Raw genomic sequence first — 25,298 nt, 5'->3', positions numbered from 1 at the left:
ACTGGTGTGCTTCTTCCACATGGGCTTTGTTGCTTCTCATCTAGATGGCCCCTAGTTTATCTCGAAGCCTTTACGACCCCAGATACTATATCTTTTGATAGCCAGGCACCATCAGCTTTATCACATTTGCTTATGCACCCGCTTTGTCTTCAGCAATTATGTCTGGAAGGCGAGCATCATGGAATACCAGTTGAATAGAAGAAAGTATTCTTGCATTGAGGGAGTACTTGAGTGGAGGTCCAATGTCCATCTGCTACCTTAATACTAGACATATAAATATATACACATAGATCTATTACCCCATCATTATATATAAATATATTTACATATGTTCATTGCCTTCTTTTTGACCTCTATAAATGCCCTTTGCCTCCTAGTCTTTTCCTCTATTTCCTTTTACTTTCCTCTTATTCCACTATTAAGCTCAGTCTTCATTTGGGTGTCAGTAATTCCTCTCCATACATTGCCCTTGATCAAGTCCTACCAGACCTCATTCTCCTCACCACTGATTTTGGATCACTTGTTGTTCCCTTGTCCTTGGGTTTGTTAACACCACTTCCTTTCCCTCATCTCCTCCTCTTCCATGTCCCCCCTGGAACCATTGGACCCGCTGTTTTCTCTTCCAGATCGTTTATCTAGCCTATCTTATCTAGATAGACCTACAGAGGTAATAATATGCCCTAAAACAAGACAGAGCAAAACAAAGCATCAAAAGAAAATAAAACAACAACAACAAAAACAATGACAAAAAAAAGCCTGTAAATAGTTCAAGGTCTGTTTGTTGACCTTTTGGAGTGTTTTCCTGTCGAGTCTGATGGGTTACCTGGCCCCAAAGTCTATTTTGTGTATTCCCTTGGGACTTCCTTGTCCTGCTCCCCTTGCTGTTCTATTTCACAACCTTAGTGTTTTGCTTCTAAGGTGTGGTGGGATCAGATCGGGCACAATTCCCACACTGTCTCTAGTATTGTCCTCTGTAGGGTTATGGGTCCGTGAGGGATGTCATGTCTCATAGTGGGGGGGGGGGCTTATGGTGCTCTCTGTGCATTTATATTATCCTCAAGGCTTGGTGGGCCAGGATGTGCTCCACCCTCTCCTCCTCCCCCACCATTTGCTCCCATGTGCTCTGATCAGACATGTCCCTCTCCCTGAGCTGTAGCTTCAGTGCTGTCCTCTGAAGTAAATTCTTCTCAGGGGGTGGGGTGGCTGTCCACATAGTTGGGATTGGGGCCGGCCCCTCAGACCTGTCTACTGGTTGCCTGCTTCATGCTGGTATGCTGCAACCACATGTTGGAGCACCGGGTTGAATTCTGGTCCCTCTTTCCCTGTGGAGAGGTACACAGTGGTCTGTTTCTTGACTTGCAGAGAGTTCTGGCTTAAGTCATACACTGTCCTCTGTCTTGGCATCCAGGAACAATTGTGTGCAGCACTTCGTCAGTGTACTTTTTCCATGGCTGATATGGGGGGGGGGCGAGGGGTGGTGGGGCTGGAGGTTAGGGGCAGGGACAAGAAAGGGATACATAATTATCAGGGGCTGCATATACATTTACTTGAATGAGGCTTGTATGTGGAGGAGTATATGTCACGAGAACTTGAATGTGAAGGGAGCACCTAGGTGGTTTACCAAATTACTAAATGTTAACTACTTGGTGAGGAACTGCAAAAGTGGTGCTTTGGATCTACCCTGAGGTGTCTTAGAAGAAAGTCCCGGCGGTCTCTTTCAGAATGACCAAAGCCATTGAAAACCCCACAGAGTACAGCTCTCTGCTTGCTACACGTGGGTTGCCTTGCGCAGGAATGATTCCATAGCAACTGGAGTATCACCAGTATTGACTTGGGACTGGGTCAATTTTATATCTCCAGAGCTCAATGCAGCCTATAAGAGACAAAAAGACATTCTCCTTAACCCCATGGGACTTGTGAGCCCACAGCGCTCCAGAAAGCTTTGGTTAGTGGGAATAGTTCGTCTGCCCCAAGAGTGAGCAATCCCAAACAGGTGAGCGCGCCCGCCCTCAGGTTGCATTCAATGCCGGAGTCTTTGTAGATAGGGAATGAATGGTCAGGCAGGAAAGAGGCACTCCGAGAACAAGATGGCAGAGTAATCCAAGGGCTAAGTGCATGCTAGCAGACCTCCCACTCTGACCTTCCAGTTGCCAAATCCATTGCCCTCACATTCCAGGTTCTCACTTGTTCTTTCTCGGTCCTTTGACACTATTGTCCTTGACAGTGAAGGCCAGAGTGGGGTCTGTACTGGCATGCCGTTACTCCTTTCCCCCTGGAACCCAGTCTTGAATTGTGTGACAGGACATCACTAAATATTGATCCTTACACATTTGTAATTGCTCTTTGAGACCTCTTTCTGTGGAAGGTAAGCTTTCTCTGGCTGTTGTCTTCTCTGGGCTCAGTAACCTTTTATATTTCATGCTCCAGAGCTCTTAAATTTATCTAGTCTCCATTCATCCTGGAAATCATAATTACTTGGCAAAAATGCATTGCATTTCTGAATGAAGGAGCAATTAATTTTTATTAATATGTGACTAGCCAATTATCAACTCAAGTGCTTTGAAGTATGAAAAATAAGTGCCTTAAGTTAGTTTTTTTAATATATTCACAAGACAAACTCTGCCGCGTGAAAACAAATTCCAAGGCTGGGTGTTAATATCTCAGCCTTGCGGATTTGCCTGGCTGCAAAGGGCAGGAGTTCCACTCGCCCTTTTTGGTTGAACTTGCGTTGACTCCTTCACATTCACCATAGAAACCTCGGTGATCAACATACACACACGCTCTGAAGTGTGATGCCAAAACTCTCCATCTCCAAACCGAGTAGGTATGCCCTGCATTGTAGGAGACTCTCTCAGCGCGTCACTGCTAAGCTGGTGCAATACTGAGGTGCCGTGAGTTCTCACAGTACACCCCTATGAAGGGCCAGCCCCAGACATCAGCCACTGGGTATATTTGTGCTTGTCTCCTTCCCTTATGTGCTTTTGTTCTACTCAGCACTCGTAGGGTCCCCATGAGTCAGAAGTGACTAGTTGGCCACTAGCAACAGTAATATACAGCTAAGCCTCAGTGGTCCTTTTCTAAGCTTGACATGGTGACCCATAAAGCTTGCTTCTAAAAAATAAATAAAATAAATAAATAAAGCTTGCTTCTGCATCCTCTCCATTTCAACAAAGGAAGTAACACTGGGAGGCAAATACTGCTGGAGCAGATGACTTTGGTTTTAATGCATTTTTTTCTTTATGGGAAATGGAAGCCTCAGCCGCTCTAATGTTTAACTAAAGTAGATCCCCACTTGCTTATCTGTTTAATCATTCTTTTATCCAGGCCAGCTGTTGTCCCTGCTGCTGCTGCTGTAAAAACCTACTGCAGTGAGTTGACTCCCTCTCCTGGAGCTCCTGTAGGACCGAGTAGACCTGCCCCATAGAGGTCCCAAGTTTGTAGGTTTTATAGAAGCACACTAAGACATCTTTCTTCCAGGGACTAGCTGGTGGGTTTGAACTGCCAACCTTTTAGTTAGTAGCCACACACATTAACCACTGTGCCACTAGATCTTCCTGTTTCTTCTGATGCCTCTTCACATTGGGAGGAAGTTGTCTCGGTATTTTAATACTTTCAACCTGAAAAATTGCTACCTAGAACCTGTTTTGGGGTCTTTGGAGTGCTACAGCATAGGGATTAGCTTTTAGAGGATAAATTTATTTCAGCCTACCACCACTATAGGTTTTGTCATACTATTTTTACACAAAATAAGTCTTGATCATTGCTTGCATTAAAAAACAAACCAGAAACAAAAGCAAAAAATTTGTTTTTCTTGCTATTTCTCGTGACGTGTTATATAAAGTATACCACTTTTTGTTTTTTAACTTAGCAAGACACTTTTATAATCAAAGGCAGTGATTATTTCCCATCTTTAACCATTTGGCCAATCTGATGATATACTAATAATTATTAAAGTGAATTATACAAAGGAGCTTCAAAATGTGTGTGGAAAACTGGGATTAAATACTCATGGAAGTTTTCTAAGCAGTTTTGGAAGCCCCTCATAGAGTTACATTCCTGATAGAGCTCCTGACAGCACTTGAAATCAAAGCCTCTTTCATGGATTACTTCAGCTTTATTATTACGTATGCAAGGTCTTGCTGGAGATGTGTGAGGCTGACCTAGAATTTGTGGCACGTCCTCTCAAGGGTAGTCAGTTTACTTGCCTTGCGATGTTTCAGAGAAATAACATGTAAGACACAATGACAAAGCACCTTCAAAACCTATGCTGGTAATGACTTGTCTGTGGCCTCTTTTGGGGCCAGCGGTCTTCCTAGACATTGATTTGTTTAGTCTTAAGGAACCGACTTTCTGATAGGAGACAAAGCAAATGGTGTAATAATGTATGAACTTGAGAGCCACTTGTATCGGAAAAACAAATAGCAGAAGCTTGGATTTTATATTTAAACAAATGAATTAGACGGGAATAGTCCCCAGCCTCGGTGAAGATCATTTCTCTTGCACAAATATGCACTCTGAGCCCATGCTGACACTGAAGATGGAGTTTTGCAGAGACTGGGAGCACTTCAGCTGCATTACTTATCTGAATTACATTCAACCAGTTGGGACATGATGAAAGAATGCAGGGCACAATCCCCCAAGGGCCTGTGAGTCACCATCTCGAAAGGTTCTTGAAAGGGTAAGAAAATTTTATAGTTTGATCAATAGGAGCCCAAGAAATAGGCTACAGGGTAAAGGCAAGTTAAGGATTAAAAACTTTTGCAAACGGTAAAGCGGTGAATTTATATCCTAAGAAAATTCCCAGGAGAAAAGGCGAGAGAGAGAATAAGAGAGAAGGAGACCTTTTCATCAAACCTCAACCCACAGCCTTTCTTCTCAGTCAGCATCAGCCAAGCCTATTCGATGACAATCAGTTTGGGGTACTGTAGTTCTGATACAGAGCTCTGAGACACACAGAGAATTTGCAAGATCCATTTGCCCACCCTAGTGGGCATATACAAAGATGAGGGGTCCATGAGGACATAAAGGACAGACAGGGTTTCAGACTTCACAATTATAACAACGTTTTTTAATAGACTTCTCCCCCAGCAAGGCCATGGTGCTTTCACAGGCAGAAGGAGCGAAGCCTTCTTTCTGACGTTTACTGCTTTATCTCTTTGCTTTGAACGTGCAGGTAACAGTGTTGTAGTTGGGTTTGCCTCTCTCACGTGACTATGATTTTAGTGTAAGCTAGGAACCATTTCATTGATGTGGTTGTGGGAATGTAGGTTCTGTCTCAAAAGGAATCCATCAGCTTAGTGACGTGGTCACTGGAGCAAGGACAAAAACACCGAGCGAAGGGGCCTGGCTACGGGCTTTGGAGCTCGGAGCAGATTCTGTGATCTCTGCTCCTTGGCTTTGTCCTTATTCTCGGAAAGTTTCTAAAGCCCAACTAAAAGGTAGGGCTCAATAAAAAGCTCAGGTCTCCAAGCACTTCCTATAAGAAGGGTGCACCCAGCCTGAGCAGATCAGAGGAAGTCCAGGAAGAAATGGGCCTGTCTTGTGGCAGGAGGTGGCTGGCGAGAGGAGCATTTGGGTGGATGCAGCATGAGGCCATGAGTTGAAGGAGTTACACAGAGGATTCAGGCTTTGTGCAGAGGGCTCTTAGTTTTGTTCCTATTGTTTGGTGGTGCTATATGGAGCAGATTCTGATGTACAGCCACCATGTGATCAACAGATCAGAACATTCCTGGTTGCACACCATCCTCACCATCAGTATTGTGCTTGAGTACGTTGTTGTGGGCAACGTGCCAGTCCATCTCACCGAATGCCTTCCTCTTGTTCTACTTTTCCAAGAATGATGGCCTTTTCTGGGGACTGGTTTCTCCTAACAACATACCCAAAGTAGGTGGGATGAAATCTCATCATTTTAACTTCTTTTTTTTTTTTTTCACAAGAGAAAAGCTTGTAGTTCGTTCAGGGATCGTTTGCTGGCCCTTAGGAGCGTTTTCCAGTCCAGTCTGTTGGGGCACCACGCCCTGGCCCCAAAGTCCACTTTCAGCATTCCCTGGGGACCTTGCCGCTCCATTCCCTTGCTGTTCTGCTGCACTCCCCCAGTGCTTTGCCTCTGTGTGGTCATTTTCACTTCTAAGGAGCATTCTCTACGTCTTCTAAGACAGAGGTGGTTTTTTTTTTTTCCATTTTCTGACAGTCCATGGTATATTCAGTGTTCTTCACCAACACCATAATTCAAATGCATCACTTCTTCTTCATGTTTCCTTATTCATTGCCTTACTTTCAGATGCCTATGAATCAGTTGACAATATCATGGCTTAGGCCATGCACACCTTAGACCTCAAAGTAACTGCTTTGGTACCTTAAGCACTCTTACTGTGTCCAGCTGGAATTATGAGAAAAAATGAGTATTTTTGATGAAAGGATCCAATGAGAAGGGAAGAAATGTGGAGAGAATTGGAGAAGGTTGTCAGGCAGCTGCAGCTTGCTTTTCATTCTGTACCTTCTGCATCTCTGCATCCTAACTTCAGATTCCTTTGAGTTCAATGATGGATCCTTTTTAAGGGAGTTGGCCTACATGGAGCCAAACCTTATCAAACTAAATCTGAAAGGGTACAAATCTGGATCTTTAGTCCTCTGTTTCAGGATCTCAGTAAGAAGTTACAAGTGTTGAGGTGGCCTCAGATACCCCTCCCGCCTCTTCCTGAGCACTCGGAGAGTGCTCCTGAGGCATGGTGTGGCTTTTGTTGCTGCATAAGGATGTTAAGGTCTTGCTGGGGGCCCAGGGTTGGGAGGGGATAGCATGTTTAAAACGAGTTGAAAAAATACCTACTTCACAAGGACATGAAAACGCTTCTTCTGTACAAAGAATAGAGAACAGTTTCAGAGAAAGGAACAAAGTCCTTGAGCTGAAGTTAAGGCGCACACTCATTTATAACCACCGAACCCCAAAGGAAAACACTGAAATTCCTTCCAGCCATGCAGGTTTTGTAGACATCTCGAAACTTTCTGCTACTTGTGATTAGATGGAGAGGATTCCCATTTCAGGCTCTTTGCCCCTGAGCAGTTGGAGAAAGTATGTAGAGCTGTCTTGCAATGCAGCTCATCTGGGCTGACCAGTGAGACAGGAATCACAGCTGCCCTCTCAGAGTCCAAGTTAACCTCACCCGGGCTCTAAGTCTCAGCCTGGTGTCCAGGCAGATGGTACCCAGTGACGCGTACTCCCTCTTTCCAGACTTGACCAACGTGGCAAAATGATCTCTTCCGGATGAACACCTAGGCGGTGCTCCTGGGCCTGGTGTGACAGTTCCTCTTCATTAACAGTTCTTTCTTCAGAAACAATTCACATTTCTAGGACAGAGACAAAGAAGTGAAATGGCTTTCTGTCCTGGAATACTCTCAAATAAAGCCGAGCTCAAGCCTGGCAGAGGGGCCTTCATGGAAGGCTCTTACCCTGTCAGCCGGGTTGGGGGGGGGGGGCGGGGGGCAGGCTGGAACCAGACAGAAAGATACAGACTTAGATTTTCTTCAGAACGGGGACTTTCTGCCGACTGGACTTTCTTTCTCCATGCATCAGGAATAGTCACTTTAAGAGAAAAAAAACCCCAAACAACCTCTTGTTCCATGCCCCAGGCAGTCTTCCTGTGTAAAGCAGTCTGTGGCAGCTGGGCTGATGTCCTGGTAGGTGATTTTGGCCTTGAACTCTGGTGGCGGGGCTCCTCAGGTCTTCTTCAAGGACAGCTCACAGAGGTAGCGCATAGGCCTGTCTTTCCATTCTGATGTCTCTCCCATGTGCTCTGGTGGGAAAAGTATGGGCATACGATGAGGGCAACGATGTACAGGTGTGCTTTACACAGTTGATGGATGCATGGAGTGTGGTAAGAGTTGTATGGAAAAAGAAACGTGTGGGCATAAGGTCCACGGGATGAGGGATGTCTCCCCCTTGTCTGAGACGTCAGGACAAGTCTAGGCTCTCAGGCATGTGGGGGGAAAGCACCGCCCAGCAGTTCTCCAGCTCTGAGTGCGCTCTTGCTGTCAGAGGGAGCCTTCGCCCTCTGTCCAGAATGTTCCTCTGAAGACCTCAGGGCCTTCTATAACTGGTAGTCACTGTTAGTGACGGCAGTGTGGTGCAGGAACTGGTTAGCCTATTCATAGACAGCTAAACCCAAAGGGGTGGCACAGCGGTTAAAGCACTGGCTGCTAACTGAAAGGTTGGCAGTGCCCTCCCACCAGCTACTCTGTGGGAGAAAGTCGTGGGCATCCATGTCTGCCAATTGTATGGCCCTGGAAACCCTGTCCTATAGGCTCACGGTGAATTAGAATCGACAAGGACAATCAATGGGTTTGGTTTGACTTGAACCTAAGATTGAAAGAAAAATTGGCAAGGCTCCATGCTGTTGTTTTCATTTCTATTTTTAAAATCATGCTGAATTCTCCCCCAAATTATAAGAGGTAGCAGCCATGAAACTAAAGAGAAAAAACTAGGGAAAACAATGCAAAATTTCTCTGTGTTAAATTTGCAACGGTCTCAATAGCACAACGTCCTTGTAGTTCATTGAGTTGAGATTCTTAAAACCAGGTTGGTTGAAAGACTGCTTTGCACCTTGGTTTCTCTCATGCATGTTAATTTCGTGCAAGCCTCTGTTATAAGGAGCTCTGTGAGGTTGAATTGACGTTGCTTAATAAGCAGTTGAAAAGTTAAGCATAACCCAGAAGTAAGTCATCTACAACGATGAGTCACCTTCCTGAGAAGCCAATAAGGTAAGAGAAGCCAGGTTGCAAAAGAGTAACTGGCGCAGCCTGAGGGACCCTGGAAGTACATTACAGGGAGGAGTTAGGAAAGCCAAGCCAGTCGTGTTTTATCACGCGGCAGAGAACAAGCTAAGCTTGCTAACCAAACACAATTACTTTACACTGACAATGCCAATTTTTACGTTTGTTTCAGAACAAGGGACGCTCAAACCACCTGAGGTAAGATTACCATTTACAATTTTTCATGTTTCGCATCTAAATGTTTGCAGTTCAAGTTGTTCGCTAACTTCAGCAGGCTTTAGCACCGATGGTATGTTTCGTGTTCCGTTTCAAATGATGAGGGCAGAGGTGGAATGAGTCAGCCAGTGCTTGGGAACGCCATGCACCGGTGGAAGTCACCGAATATTTCGGAGCTGCTGTCTGAAGTCTCAGGTAGAGGGGAAAGCGAGCGTGTATTCTAAGACCGTGAGACAGGGACGCCTCAGAAGGACGCCTTCTGGGAGATTTCAAATAGCCACTGGGACAACGCAAGGCATCCATATGGGACCAATTGTCCTGGTACCCTGCTGTGGAATTCCACAACCCCCTGAGGTTTTATAAAGTGCAGGGCATCTCCAGATGCAGAGAGCATTAACTGTCATGCTAGGAAGGGTGATGCCCAGCCCAAGGAAGTTGGTAGCTGTGTGCCTGGTGTGGATCGTGGCACTGCTGCCATGCTGGTGCCAGCATTGAAACGTGCAGGCATTCATGTTTCCAATGGCTTTCCACTGGAGCGCAAACACGATCACGATCGCAGATTCTGGGTCAAACCAACATCGGACAATACCTCCCTTCGGTTTGACGTGGAGCGTGCTTCCTAGTGGCTTAGAAGCCTGTGATTCCTGTCACATCCAAAATCGACCACTGATAAAGAGCCCGGCAGAGGGACAAAGGTGGCACGTTGTAGAGAACCATTGCCTTGGCTGTCCCTCAAAAGTAACACATTTTTCACCTGATCCCCAAAGTAGTAAGTGAATGGGGATCAAGACCACAACAGAAACACCGCAGCAGGGGAAAATGACGGCGTCAAACATTGTGTGATTATGGATGAGAGCCAGACGTATAATCACTGGAATAAAAGACTGGAAGAAAATGCATGTCTCTTTAAATCAAGGCGATATTAATATGTGTTAGATAAGATAGTGTTTATATCATTCGGGAAAATAATGGAATCTGCCTCTGGGTATCACATTAAAGACATTTGCTTCTACTGTTTTTGTGGAAGGACGTCGGAGCTTCATAAACATGATATTCAGAAGCTCACGTCCCGGACACTGGTCTCGCACGGCAGTTGCACTGTTAGCACCAGAGTCTGGACGAGGGAATGCACAGCCCGGTAACACGAAGAGGAGCTTCCAGAGTGCGTGGAACCATTCCATTTTTCACAATCTCTCTTTTCACCGACTTTCTGAAGCCTCCCTTCCCTCCACATACTAAAAAAAATTTTTTAAATAGGACAATTTCTCTTTTGGCTAAAATAACAAAGCAACAACAACAAGTTTTTTGAGGGTTTTTTGAATTTTAAATGTTTAGTTGACAAGTAAGATTTTCCATAACAGGTATAAGGATTCTCCCAGCAGTGTCGCAGATGATGTTGGAAAACAGCCTTCATTGTCCTGCTCTCTCACGGGAGACTTCTGGTTAGAGCTCTGAACTTCTGCTCGATGGTGTTACGTAATGTTTATGCTCTTACACATACACTGTCTAGCAAGGGGCTTTGCTTTGTTTTAGTTAAGTAACATGAAGTGCATGTATTTACAGAAAGAAAGTGCACTGATAAGAAATGGGTAATAATTCTCCCAGGCACGTTAAATCTCTCTTAAAAAACGCATATAAGCCGTTTGTGAAGTAAATTCATTTTCACATTGATTTTTATTTTCAGTGTCGTGCCACTTTTAATGACTTAATTTTTAAAATATAAGTGTAATTTTAAATTAATGATTAACAGTTTCTATTCTGGATGGGTGGCTCGTTACACTTGCAAGCACGAGCTGTCTCTAAGGAAGCTTTAGGAGCAAAAGAACACTCAGAAGTAGCTTTGCCCTCATGACTCGCCACCAAGCCCATCCTGCGCAGAAGAGTCCACTCCAATGTACATGCTTTAATGATGCTCAGGAGTCTGCTAGAAGGAAATGGTGAAGTTTTTGTAGGCTCTGTGAGTTTTTTATTTTTTCTCCCTTCCTTTGAGATCCTCCTTTTCTCCGTGGGGTTTAATGGAGTCCTGGTAGTGTAGTGGGTACACATTGGGCTGTGAACTGTGTGGCTGACCGTTCAAAACCACCAGCAGCTCATTGGGAGATAGACTGGGCTTTCTACTCCTATACATAGTTGCAGTCTTGGAAACCCGCAGGGGTCACTATGAGTCTGCATTGACACCAAGGCAGAGAGCTTTGAGTGAGAGTGGTACAAGCCATTAAAGTGCTCTGCTACCGACTGAGAGGTTGGAGGTTCAAGGCCACCCAGAGGCTCCTTTGGGGCTAGATCTTGTAGATCTTGGTATCTACTTCCCAAAGAAGTGAACGGTAAGAAAACCCTTGGAGCACACTTGTGTCCTGAAGGACACGGGCAGTGCTTTTAAGTCCCACGACTTGGGGTTGAAATGGGCTAGATAGCAATGGTTTACTGTGTTTGTTTCTTAATCCGTTTGTAGCCCTCTCCTTTTGCTGCCTTTGCCAGTGTCATGATTGTGGTTTTCTTTTAAGTTTGATGTAGGTTCTTTACATCTACATCCCCCAAGTCTGCCAGGTTTCAGTAGCCCCAGGATTTTACATAGCCATAACCTACCTGGAATGCTCATCTCACAGCCAGTTCTGGAATGTTCTCTCAGAATCCCCCTCTGGCTTCGGAACACTCTTTAGAGACTTTACAGTCATGTCCCATTGCTGGGGTTTCCGCCTCTACAAAATACGCAGGAAACGCAGCCAGTGCTGCGGAGGAGTGAAGCTGCTTGTTCTGTTGGTAGAATCAACAGAAAACAAAAGTTGTTACCCAAAAAAGGAAAGCAAAGAAAGTGACTGTTCGATAATAAATGTTGTTTGCGTCTTTCTTTCTCTTTTAGGGCTTTCTTTGGTGTGTGTGTGTGTTTTCAAGGGAAAGGTGTGTGTGTGTGTGTGTGTGTGTGTGTGTGTTTTCAAGGGAAAGATAAGGTCGTGGGTAATGAAATAAGAAATAACTAGCTTAGGCCTCCACTCCCCCGTACCAGGTAGCTCAAAGGAGATGAAGAGGGGTGTGTAGACTGGTCCTGAGGACCTTGTGGGGCTGTAGGTTGGTAAGCATTCCTACTGAGAAGGCAGGCTACTAGATGTGCCCCTCAGGGTCCCCTCCTGCAGCTGCTGGGGACTAAAGTCTGTCCAGCCTTGTCCCAGACCACTGAGGATAGGAGAGTGAGGGGAAAGGTGTGCTAGACGGCGTATCCTAGAATGACAATAGAACATTGCATTCTAAAATTAGTCTAAATATGTTCTGCTCAGAAGTTCTAATTTTTTGCAATAATTATAGGTTTTTTAAAAAATGTTTAAATGCTTTGAAATGTATAATAAATCTCAAAAATTTTCAGAAAGCACTTGGTCTGAGGAGCTGATATTCCCTCCTGTTTTTGTATTTATTTTTGTCTCCTAACTGCTCACCTTCTGTTTTCAAGGTCATTAGACTTTCCAGAAGGAAACATCTCAAACATAGTCTCAATAGAATACTTTAAGGTTCATTTGAATTTGAACCTTCTGAATGCCAGTGAAATAGTTGATCTGGAATGTTGGGCACCCATGGCATGTTTGTCTTGAAAACAATTTTTAACACACAGCCATAAAGTTTCTACAGATGATAGTAGTAATGAACTAGTACTTAGTAATCCATATCATGTGGCAAGGACTCTTCTAAGCATGTGACACAAAATGTACTGAATGGCCTCTCATCACAAGCCCCATGCGGTGGGTACTGTTATCATCCCCATTTTATAAATGAGAAAACTGAGGCAGAGACATTAACCCACTGGCTTAAGATCAGGAGGGTGCCCACGGGGCAGTCTGAATTTGAACTTGGGAAATCTCGATTCTAGAAGCCATACTCAGTAATTGCACTATGCTGTTAAAATTCAAAGTAATGCATCCTTGCTCTTGAATCCAAGCATCTATGCTACATATTAAGTTTAATATCTTTAAATAATACTCATTTAGGGACTCTGAAAATATGGCTGACAGGTTGGATTCTCGCTTTCAGAGACGCAGTGTTGACTGGAAAGGCCCCGGCGGGCCGCCTTTCGCAGGCGTTAAACAGGTAGCCAAGAGCAGCACAGGAAGCCAAGAGCAGCAAGATGCACATCATTATATAGTGTCTGTTACCTAGAAAGCCCCAAGCCCTATCTTTGAAAGCGGTCTTGTAAGCTTATCAGATACAACTCTCCAGCTAATCATCTTCCCTTTTTCATTGCTCGTCTCCCCGGCGCGGAGCCGCACGCTTTGGTCCTGACTCAGCGACCGTCTTCACCCTCCCCCCACCGCCTCCCCGTGACCCTCTCACCCATCTGGCTCAGCATAACTTCAATGCTGATTTCAATTACCCCACTCCTGTCCTAGGAGCCCTGGGGCAGTAGTGGTGATACATCATGCTGCTAACCTCAAGGTCAGCAGTTCGAAACCACCAGCTGCTCCGTGGGAGAAGGAGGGGGCTTTCTACTCCCATGAAGAGTTACAGGGTCAGAAACCCACAGGGTCTAATTATACCCTGTCCTTTCGTGTCACTAAGCGTTTGTGTTGACTACATAACCATGGGTTTGGTGTTGACTCGATGGGCTACGAAACACAAGGTCTGCAAGGTGAACCCCCCAACCCCCTACTCCTCGGCAGAGAGCTGAGACTTCCAGCTTCTGTGACCATTTCCAGCTTCGGAAACCTGCAGGGGCAGTTCCACCTGGCCCTATCGGGTCACCACGGGTCAGAATTGACTCAATGGTAGTTAGTTTGGCTTTGGATTCTTGATTGGCCTTTTATTCCCATTTTGCCCATTTGACTTGTAGATGAAACAGCAGCAGAAAGAAGCAGCCTGAGAAAACCTTCCGTGGCTACTGTGTGCTTAGGAAAGTTGGTGCTCCAATGAAACTGAGGGTCCGCGCCACTGAGGCCACAGAGAAATGTGCTCTCTCCTGGGAACCCGGAGCCCTGGCCTTAGAACCTCATCCCGTTGCAAACTGAAAAGTGAACGTCAAGACTTTATTCATTTGTAAGATTACCAGAGTTATTAGGTGGAAAGGAATTTAATGCTTGTGAAATTGCATGTTTCGCCGTGCGTTTTCCAAGTTTTAAAATCTCTTGTTTTGCCTCTCTTGAATAAATTCCTGCCATGTGGAAATGTTCTTAGGACTTCCTTCTCTAAAATAAGGATTCCCTTTCACCATTCACCAGTTACCTTCCTGTTGTTTTGTTTGGGTTGGCTTCTCTCTGAAACTATTCAGATAGAGGCAGTATGCAATTTAATCACTGTTCTCATTGAAGTGTTTGCTCACATCAGAGTTTCAGATCATTGTACTGAAGTTGTGGACCTGCTTCAGTCTCTGTTCTGCCCGACCGCGGTAATGATTGGGTTAGCCTTTGAAGAAGGCCGGGTAGGTCTATTACTCATCGCACGCACCCTTGTCTAAAGAGCACTCTGACCCATGTGTGGCTGTGCAGGCTTTGTGCCCATATTTCCTGTAGTCACTGTAACTTAAAAGAATGACAACAACCTAATCACAATACCAAATGAGAAGACACTTCTTTTCCACAGTGGTAAAACCTAGCCTCAAATTATGAAATGGACCTTTGTTCTAGAGAAAGACCTGTTAAAAAGCTGGACATTTAAATTACGCATGTATATATATAACCTTAAAACTCTCTGTTTGAGCACGCTTACTTTGCTTTCCTTGTCTTTACAGAAACGGGCTAATGGACTGCGAAGGACCTCCCGGCAAGTGGATCCAGGTATATTCTGATTATACAGTTATAGACCCGGAAACACATGTGTGTGGTGGGGGTCACTATGAGTCAGCATCGACCCAGCAGCAATGCGGGGGGGGGGGGAGGTGTTGGTAAAGAGAATGGTAGGCCAACTACTGCGCTGTGGAAGATCAGGTGCACTCTTGTTTTTTGTTGCTTGCAACTGGTATGTGATGTGTGACCAGAGGCTGGTGGCCTGGTGTGTAAATCACTCACCTGACAGAACTTCCAAGGACTGGGTCATATGATGAATAACCACTGGGGCAGCAGTCTGTCCATAATGAGCTAGTTATTTGCTAACTGAACTGCCTCAAGGCCCCTGGTTAATGCTGACATGTCCCACACCCTGCCCTTCGTCCTCCCACATCTGGAATGAAAATCACTAGCAGCTGGCACCTACAAACTGGCATTTAGAAGATGGGTGCAGGGAGGGGGTAAGCCAGGCATCTTTGAGACAAACCTCACATTGGGCCATGCTTGCCTTCATCCTCAGTCTCTCCTGTTTGGTAATGGAAGCACAGACTTGGCGGCTTTGCAAACAAATGTCTTCTCTGGAGACCAATGATTGGCCTGCAGAAAACATGCCGTTGTTTCTGTTTACCAGTGTGAGCTTTGCCCTGTCATTACTTTAGGATAATTTTTCTTAATCCCTTAAGCAATGGATTGGGCCCAGTGCTGTGGGTCAAAGGTATGGATGCAGACAGTCCCTTGGAGCACACGATACCAAAGAGCCCTGCTGGACAGCAGTCTGGATTGGGTGTTCTGTTCCCCCCTCATGGCCAGAGTGGAGCCTGCAGAGTGTTCCACGGCATGTGACCAGGACCCCACCCAGGGAGCCGTGCCAGCGTCTGCGCTGCTGGAGACATTTACAGGAGCCTTGGTGCCGCTGGCTAGAAATTGCCTCACCTGACTTCCCAGACCCATTGAACCTTTTTAACCACAGAACAAGATTGAGCCCATTAAAAAATGGGGGCGTCTGGCTAACTATTTAATACTTCTAACTTTCCCAAGACCATTCCCAGCATGGATTGTTTGTAAGAATATATTTGATTGCTTTTCATTAAAAAAAAAAAAAAAGCTCCACGGCCGCATTGTTGATAGTCACCGTATAGGACAGGTTAGATCTCCTTAGGGTTTTGAGACTGTACCTCTGTATGGGAGCAGACAGCCTCATCTTTCTCCCACAAAGCAACTGGTGGGTTCAAACTGATGGCCTTGGGGTTAGTGGCTCAACAGCTAGCCCACTACTCACTCACTCACTCAGTGCCACAGAGTTACTTCTGACTCCTATCAACCCTGTAGACAGCACAGAACTGCTCCTGCAGGTTTTCCGAGGCTGCGGCACTTTGAGGAAGTAGAAAGCCTCCTCTTTCCCCTGAGGAGTGGCTGGTGCTTTCGAACTGCTGACCTTGTGGTTTGCAGCCCAACTCATTACCCACTGTGCCACCAGGGCTCCTCCAAACCCACTAGGTATAGTCAATTTACGAGTGTATTTCTCAAGTTTTATTTTTTCATTTTTGGGGGGTGATGGCCCAGCAACAGTCAGGCAGTTGGTGACCTCACCCGTTGTAGATTCTAACTTGGTCAACAACAACAGGCTCAAACACACCAATAGAGAGGAGGGTGTAGGCATGGGCACCATTCCATGGTTGTCTGGTGGGTTACTATGAGCAGGAGCCAACCCCATGGCACCTAACAACTTTCCCTCCAGTAGCTGTTTCCTGGTTTTAGAATGATGTGCTGTGGTTGGTGGCAGTTTGCATCTCTGCCTCTGGGTTGGGGGCTGGCTTGGCTGGCACACGGCCCTTTATTAATGCTTGGCTGTTCTGAGTTAATGTGATATTGGTCTGGAGTTAATGTGATATTGCTATCTGCAGGAGCTATTCCACCCCCGAGTGGTAAACAAGGGGTTGGTAAAAGGGGGGCAACCTCGGCATGGGCAAATTGGGGCCCAGTGCAGTCTTTGCTGTAGAGAGAGTTGTGTTGGCGTGGCCTCCAGTAGTGTTGCCATCCCACACACTGACTACTGTGCAGGGACTCGGGGAGTTTGTGGAAAGGAAAAAGAAGCCAGGTAACTCCTTCATCAAGTCAGGTACAAATTCCAGAGCCATAGATAAAAAGCACTTTTACATTGTCTTTACCTTCACATTTTGCTTAGCAAAGGGTCATACACAAGTCTGTGGGTCCTCCCCCACCCTACTTGCCATTGAACTAATTCTGACTCTTAAAAGACCCCGTGCACCCACAGAGTGTTAGTGTTTGGTGTTTGGGGAACTAGATCACCAGATCTTTCTTCCAAGGTGCCTCTGAGTGAACTCGAACCTTCAACTTTTTGGTTTGCAGCCAAAAAGCGTTCCAGCTGTTTCCACCATGCAGGGGCTCTGCAGTGGGTAGCAGGGGCCTGAAAAGCGCCTGTGTCACGGAACGCCCGGATGCCTATCAGCTTTGTCTGTGTGGGGGGGTTCTCTTATTTTTTACTCCCTCCTACGGATGCACTCATGGAACACGACATGGGGAGCATGGCTGGGTTCAAGATGAAGCTTGGCGCGGGACCTGCTGCTTGACCTTCAGCAAGGTAGTCTGTCTTCTCATTCGTGAAGGGAGACTAAAGGCAGCACCTATTTTATAAAGTTATGGCGAGGATTCAGTGACTTAATATACGTCAAGTACTTAGCAGACTGCTTACCCTGTACCAAATGAAAATGGTAGCAATTAATACAGTAAGTATTTGATATTGCAGCGGGGGTTTAACCTTGGGCATTTTATGATGTGTATGAGTATCAATAATATTTACCAATTGTGTCTTTGTAAAACATCCTAAGTTTTTAATATTGGATCTTCCTTGAACCAACATGCTACACGACACAGCTGGTTTGGGGTTCTTCATCTTTCCAGAGCCCCCATGTTACCTTTTAGCCCTTGTGATTTTTTCCCCTTGTTTGTGTTAGGAGACACCACCCACGGTCGTGGTTGATGAGGTTGGTGATGTGGAGAGTGTTTGGGGGGTAGGTTGGGAACATAGACCGCGGAGTCCCCACGTAAGCCCAAGAACCACAGGTGGCGGAGTCCCCACATAAGCCCAAGAACCACAGGTGGCGGAGTCTCCACATAAGCCCAAGAACCACAGGTGGCGCTGCGTTTGCACTGGGGTCTGGCAGTTGGGCCTCCGCTCCCGATTGAAGGCATTCATCTTTCCTATCAGTCTGTAGAGACAACCATTTCAAACAGGTGTGCCGGTGAGTTTATTTCTTGTTATCTTCTGTTGTGATAAGAGGTTTATCAATTTATAGTCTTGCCACTGCTTTTATAAATCTAGTAATGTGTGAGGTGCAAATTCTGGTAGCTTTTTTGGGTTTCTTAAATATAGCAGGGCATTTTCATCAGTTTATACTTTTCTTCTTCAGACAGATGTTGGTATCAGGAAAATCACACTTGAAAGAGACAGATCAATTATTTCAGGAACACAGAGGTGCTAGGGCTTTTTCAAGAACATGAGATCATAAATCTCAAGAAAAGCTGAGCGCTGGTGTAATATTTTTTACCTAAAGTGGCACTCAAGGTCAAAGTTACCAATTAAAATTTAATACCAGGGCTTTAAAATTTCCTTTCCATCTCAGTACTGGAGCCAGACGGTTTAGTTTGCACGTGGCAAACCTGAACGTGTTGCTGTTCCCCGAGTAGTCCTGGTTTTAGAAAACACGGTCTGACGTTCACAGAGCTCCTGGCATCCTCTCCTAAGGTCACTCACTGGCGTTGAAAAAATGCAGACCATTGTTCGGCCTGCTGCCCAAAGCTGAGCTGGACTGGATGGGAGGCGTTTAGGTGGCTGACTCCTCCTCCGATCTCAACTTACTCATGTGACTTACAGTGACCTTGAACAGAAACTTAACAGACACTCATTAAACTGATAAAAAGGCCTTGCTTGTCAGGTGTGCACTGTACGTGGGGCTTCGAGACGCAGCCTTGTCCTGGAGGAGACGGTTACTGCTGTGCCACCGCTGTATTGTGATCCAGAGGCGCCTCGGTGTTTGACAGTCACAGTTCACACAGTGTTTCAGCTCCGCCTTGGTACCCCTCCAGGCGCCTGCGCTTGTCCCGCTGCCATGCGCCTGTTTCCATCCCTCCTTCTTTCCCGGCCCTCCGTCTCGGGTAAATGCTGCCCTTTCAGTCTTCAGTGGTCGAGGAGGCATTTTGCTCTTTGTTTTTCTCACTGCGTTCTTATTCTTCCAAGATAGTCACTTTCTCTTTGAGGTGGATAAGATTAATATGCACCGGTATTCCTATTTGTTCTTGCATGGAGAAGGCAGTTCAAGAAATCCTTGGTGACCAACTTTGTGTCTGACATGACATTAAGAGCATGCAGCAGCTTTGAGGATAAAACGTGTCCCTTGTAGACAAGGAATTTATTTTCTGTGTAGCGAAGGAATGGATATGAGTGCAATGCCTAGATTGATATATGTGAATATATAAATATTTTAATCTGTTCTATATCTTGATCCAGTATCACTGAAAGTCAGAATTGAGAGGAGGTTTGCTTTTGGTGTGCTAACGCATAATGACATAAAAACAATTAGTATATATAGACTACTAAACATATTTTAAATATCGAATTATGTAGTGTGTGCAAAAATGCAAAAGGAATTGGAAGATAGAGAAGCCACTGTGAACTCAAATTGCTTTTCAGCTGGACCAAATGTGTTTATATTTTTATTCCTGTTATTGGGGGCTCGTACAGCTCTGAAAGCAATCCATACATCAGTTGTATCAAGCATATTTGTACATATGTTGCCATCATCATTTTAAAAACATTTTCTTTCTACTTGAGCCCTTGGTATCAGCTCCCCTTTTCCCCCTCCTTCCCCACCCTCCTACCCTCATTATCCCTTGATAAATTATAAATTATTATTTTCCTATCTTACACCGTTTATTGTCCCTTCCTTGTGACCCTTCTGTGAGGGGATGGCCAATTGTCTATGGATGGACTTTGGATCTTCACTTCAACCCCCCTCGATCTCATTGATATGATTGTTTGTTTTGAGTATTCTGATGCCTGATGCCTGATATCGGATCCCGTCAACACCATGTGATCACACAGGCTGGTGTGCTTCTTCTATGTGGGATTTGTTGTTTCCCTGCTAGATGGCCATTTGGAGTTAAACAAGGTTAACATCAAACCTTTAAGACCCCAGATGCTATATCTTGTAATAGCTGGGCACCATCAACTTTCTTCACCACATTAGCTTATGCATCCATTTTTTCTTCAGCAATCATATCGGGAAGATGAGCATCACAGAATGCCAGGTTATTGGAGCAAAGTGTTCTTGAGTTTGAGGGAGGACTTGAGTAGAGGCCCCATGTCTGTCTGCTACCTTGATACTTAATATATAAATATATGTACACTGACCTGTATCCCTATTGTTATATATCAATATATTTACATGTGTACATGTCTATATTTATACCTCTATAAATGTCTTTTGCCTCCTAGTTCTTTTCTCTATTTTCTTTTACTTTCCTCCTGCCCATCCCATTATCATGTTCGACCTTCATTGGCTCTCGATACTTCCTCTTGGCTACATTGCACTCACCAGACGTTCTACTACCTCCTCACTATTGTAGATCTTTTGCTGTTCCCCTGCCTCTGGGTTTGTTGACTTACCCCGCTCTTGCCCCCACCTCCTCCTCTCCCATGTCTCCCCTGAAAGGCTGGTCCTGTTGTTTTCTTCTGAGGATTATAAGCAATCCTGCCTATCTTATATAGATCGACATGAAAAAAAAGTCCAACATCTATCTGTTGACCTTTATGAATGTGTATATATTTTAGTTTGTATAAATAAAAACTTTGATATTGGTCTATATATTAAATTATACAAATTTGATGCTGGTTTATATATCAAAGTCACAAAATTTTAATTGAAAAGAATTGGTGAAGTTATATCACATTGAAACAGGATTGTCACTTAAAAAAAAAAAGATTTGTTTTAAGCATAATGCCACTTACTAAGTAGATAAATATGTTGTTGTCTCCAATCAGAAAACTTTGACAAGAAAAAGAGCAACTTGGAATGTCTTATATAACTAGATTTAAACATATAAATTTTTCTCTTTTGATGGAGATAAATTTATACTTTTTATGGCTTTAATGAATGAGTCTTTGACTGCAATAAATAAGTAATAAAGTTTCCATAGATTGCAACATTTTCATGTTAATCAGTCAAACCTACTTCTGTCTTTTCTGTCACCTCCAAAACTGATTTCTCATCAAATATAAATCCTAATCTAAATATTGGTAGCATAATTGTAAATGTGTAAAAATACATTTCACATTGGAAGAGTGAACTTGAAAAAAACTGGGACAATGGAACCGAGTAATTAAGATTCATCGCAGAGAAATGACTAATCCTCACTGTGAACGGATACTGAGGCGCATGCTCTGATTTCTAAACCCACTGAATTCTCTGCAAGTCTCTCTCACAGGACGGGCAGTGAGAGTAGTGTCGCATGAAGGCCGTTGGTCCCCTCGTCGTTATGTCCAGGACTTCTTTTCTAATTCCCTCAGCCATGAAAACACCTTTCTGAAATGCACCACGCAGTTTCCACCCTGTTTTTTTTGTTTTTTGGTGTTTGTTTTTTTTTTTTTGTTTGGGGACAATTTCTTTCACCCTTTAAAGGCTCATTGAGAGTTTACAAAGGAGCACCAGCGCTGTCACCAGGCAGGTCTGCACACGCCTGGTAAAGTCCACCTTCTACAGGCAGACTAAGTTTCTCCTGAAGGTGCGCTTCCAGTGGGGAGGCAAGGCAGCAGTGGTCTGATTGTTTACACAATTAAACATTTGAGTTCTTTTATACACAGAACCCATTTCTAGGTCATTTGTGCCCTCCTATTTTTGTAATTATACCTGTAGCAGATTAAGCCACATCTCATTTATCAACTGCTTTGTTACCTGACATTTCACATTCACAACAGTAGTAAAAAGAAAGCTATGACAGTTTTGCACGTCAGTGATCTATGGCTGCAGTAGCTAATGCTAAGGCATGCCAAGGCTATGAATCAACTTGGCTGGGCCGTGATTCTCGGTGATCGGGCTGTTATGTAATGATGAAATTAGAAAGTTATGTAGTGATTTAGCCCATGCCTATTTTGTGAGCTGATGTGATCATCCTCCATTTTCACATAAGTACAAATTTGAGCATAGCAACTTGGTCTTCGGAACCTAACCATGTTGACAGTTGAGGAGGGAGCATGTATACCTATTAAATATGTAGGAAAAAATCTTGAAAGTGAAGCCTTGAAGCTGATAAACATGTTTTAATATTTCACCAGCGATAGAAGCTTCCTTACTTAAATGTGGAAAAGCGGGAGTGGCATGTTCTTCCTTGCTATATACATTTGACTGGCCCCGATGCCTCTCATCTGGAGACTTGATCAGAGAAGGATCCAAGCCGAAGTTCACCGTTGGCAGGATCGGTTCCTTTTGGCCTCCTTGCCTAGGCGATGATCAGCCACTAGCCTCTCCCTTGATTTGTGGGCAACCCGCGTATCCTTTGTTTCCTCAAAGCGCACAGCCGAGAGGGTGATAGAATCTTGCAAGCAAGACAGATGTTAAAATTTCAAACGGTACACTCCCTGACGTGACATCATGACTTTTGCCACATGTCATTGTCCAGAAGTAAGTCGTATATCTTGCTTACATTCGCCTCAGGATATTAGACAAACATACAAATATCATGAAGAGCCCTAGTGGCATATTGGCTACCCATGGGGATGCTGATCATGATGAGGTTAGCAGTTTGAAACCACCAGCAGCTCCACAAGGAAAAGATGAGGCTTTCTACTCATAAAAAAGTTAGTCTTGGAAAACCAACCAGGGAAGTTCTACCCTGCTCTATAGGGTCTCTGGGAGTCAGAATTAACTCAATGACAGGGATAAATATCATGAGGTAGATGCTATGGAATGATGTAGCCCCCAAAATATGGTGAAGGTCTGACCACTTCTACCGGTAACTATGAATTAATGTGGGCATGGCGAGTTTCTTCTGTTATATTAGTGAGCTCGTATCCGAGAACATGGGTCTTGAACCTATCTGGATATCTTATAAAAAGAGAAGAAAACACACACAGAGAGCTTGTTAAGGACCATCGACAAAAGAAGGAAAGCCAAGGACCGCTCAGGGCTACTGACAAGCTCTGAGAGGTTAACAGCGTACCCCAGGTCACACTGCACCTGCTGGGTTCCCTGACTTAATTGCAGTGTGCTTGGCTCCCGAGACCTCATCGTTCTCGGACACTTCCTTGTACCCTGCCATGTCAAGCTTTGCGCAGAGGGAAGCTCATTCCCTAAGGTTCAGCTACATGGTACAGAGTAAATTAGCAGTGGGGGATGCCTGATCTGCAGAGTTCATTAGTGGCTGCTGTTACCAAGCATATTTATGGGGCATTTATTTTATGCGTTGTTAATTTTGAAAATGTTAATATGAAAATGCGACAGTATTTCAATTAATTTGGACGATTAAAACTTAACACCAGAAGAATCCCTAGCAGAAGATAAGGCAGCAGCTAATTAGAGGCTTCCGAAACAAACAACTGTAGACATTGGCACTGAGTTTTGCTGTGTGGATGATCCCGGCAGAGCTCACTCTGCCGCGCAGTCCTGAAGTGAAAAGAATCGTTCCTGGCAGGCTAAGTATTAAACTTGCATGCGGTTGAGTTTTGTGTGTGTTTTTAAAATCCACTTGGAGGAGTTAACTGTTTAAATTAATGCATAATTTTGGAATGGCAAGTATTTCTGGAAAACTGCCTTCAGATCACTATAGCAAAGACAAGTGTAAGAGCAACGAAGGGGGTGGGGTGTCACAAAGTTCATGACAATGATCCCTTATCTTTCCAGTCTCTCTTTCCTGGAGCACTTCATGGAAAGACCCCCTACATATCACACATAATTGCCAAAGAACTCTTTTCCTAGTGATTCTTGACCTTTCTCTAAAAATTAGATTTTTGAATTTTTAAATGTTAGATTAATAAACATAGAATTTTAAAGTTCCTAAAATATAGGCAGCACCCAACAATTGCCACTAGACGATGTGCCCTGTCTCCTCGCTTAGAGAATCGGCCTTTACTCTTGTGTTACGTGTTTTTTTCTAGTACCTTTTCCCTTGATGCAGAGTTATGTGTTTAGCAAATGTCAATATTTTCAAAACAATACCTGCTTCTATCACTTAACTTGGCTTTATGAGCATATTTGTCCATTCGTTTATATGTTCAGCCCCCTGACAAGTACACAGGAGATGTGTTACCTTTGCAAGGCTAAGGATAGGTTGTTTTTCCTCCCAGAACATGCAGGATCATGGCGTATGGGTAATAAGTAGTGTAAGATTTGTGATGAGAGAAATGGAGATGACTGTGCTTAAAGGGCCCCTCGGTGCCACAATGGTGCTGTGACAGGAAGGCCCGGTGTGATGCATCCATAGAGATGAAAGCCCAGAAAACCCAATGGAGTCCACGTCTACACTGCTGCGCTCCCTGTCCATGCGAGTCTGAACCGGTACAACAGCAATGAGTGGTCACATTTCATCTTCAGAGGGATGCAGGCCTTAGATAAGTGGGCGTCAGGAAATCGTGGTATTCAAATGGAGACTGGGGAATGAGGAGGAGGAGATGGACAGAGTATGAATGGAAACAGGAAGTTGCCAGAAGAGGGTGTCACCCTGCTGAAATAATGGAAATGGAGAAAGCCCCAAATGGCTAGCGGTAGAGCGGGAGAGCTGTGCACGAGGAAAGGCAACTGAGGCACGGATGGAAATTGATGCAGTTGTTCTGACGAGGTGGAGGGGAGTGAGCATTCAGAGCGCTGTGAGCAGCAGCAGGGCTTGTCCCGCTGGAACGTCTTTCCAAAGCATCTTACCTTGATGCGAAGATGATCGTGGATAACTCTCCGACAGGAATAAGAGTTGTGACACGAACAGTTGTATGTACATTCTGTTTATCGTGGCACTGGCTGCAGTAACAAAGAGATGGAAATGACCTCTACCCCCGTCAGTGGGTGAGTGGAACACGTGGTACTTATACACAATGGGTAGTGGTGGTTGTTAGGGACCCTTGATTTGGTTCTGACGCATAGCATCCCTCTGCCCTAAACAGAACCAAACACCAAAGACCGTCCTCCTTTTCACTGCCTCGCTCCTTCTCCAAGCACAATGTCCTTCTCCTGGGACTGGTTTCTGTGGGTAAAGTGGCCAAACTACACAAGAGGGAGTTTTACCATCATTGCTTCTAAGGAGCATTCTGGCTGTCCTTTTCTCAAGACGGTTTTATTTGTTCTTTTGGAAGTCCGCGATACTTTCACTGTTCTTCGCCAGCACCATGATTCAAATGCATAGATTCTTCTTCAGTTTTCGGTATTGATGGCCCCACTTTCACAGGCATGTGAGGTGACTGAAAATATCATGGCTTGATTAGGTGCACCTTGGTCCTCAAAGTAACTCCCTTGCTTTTGAGCACTTCAGAGGGGTCTGTGCAGCAGATTCAGCCAATGCAGTGTGTCATTTGAT

General features: G+C 44.6%; 1 protein-coding gene across 1 annotated transcript in view; it reads left to right on the top strand.

The window, feature by feature from the left end:
• VAV3 (vav guanine nucleotide exchange factor 3) overlaps nucleotides 1–25,298 on the top strand; it is a 405,543-nt gene that overhangs the window by 267,584 nt on the left and 112,661 nt on the right. Inside the window, exons 18-19 of the mRNA XM_075558833.1 lie at nucleotides 8,939–8,964; nucleotides 14,690–14,735. Of these exons, the coding sequence (XP_075414948.1) occupies nucleotides 8,939–8,964; nucleotides 14,690–14,735 (72 nt within the window). The remainder of the gene's footprint in view (nucleotides 1–8,938; nucleotides 8,965–14,689; nucleotides 14,736–25,298) is intronic.

Source organism: Tenrec ecaudatus, chromosome 1 (genome assembly GCF_050624435.1).
Source record: "Tenrec ecaudatus isolate mTenEca1 chromosome 1, mTenEca1.hap1, whole genome shotgun sequence".
Lineage (NCBI taxonomy): Eukaryota > Metazoa > Chordata > Mammalia > Afrosoricida > Tenrecidae > Tenrec > Tenrec ecaudatus.
The sequence above is the reverse complement of the archived record's forward strand: the minus strand, read 5'-3'. Positions and strand labels throughout refer to the sequence as shown.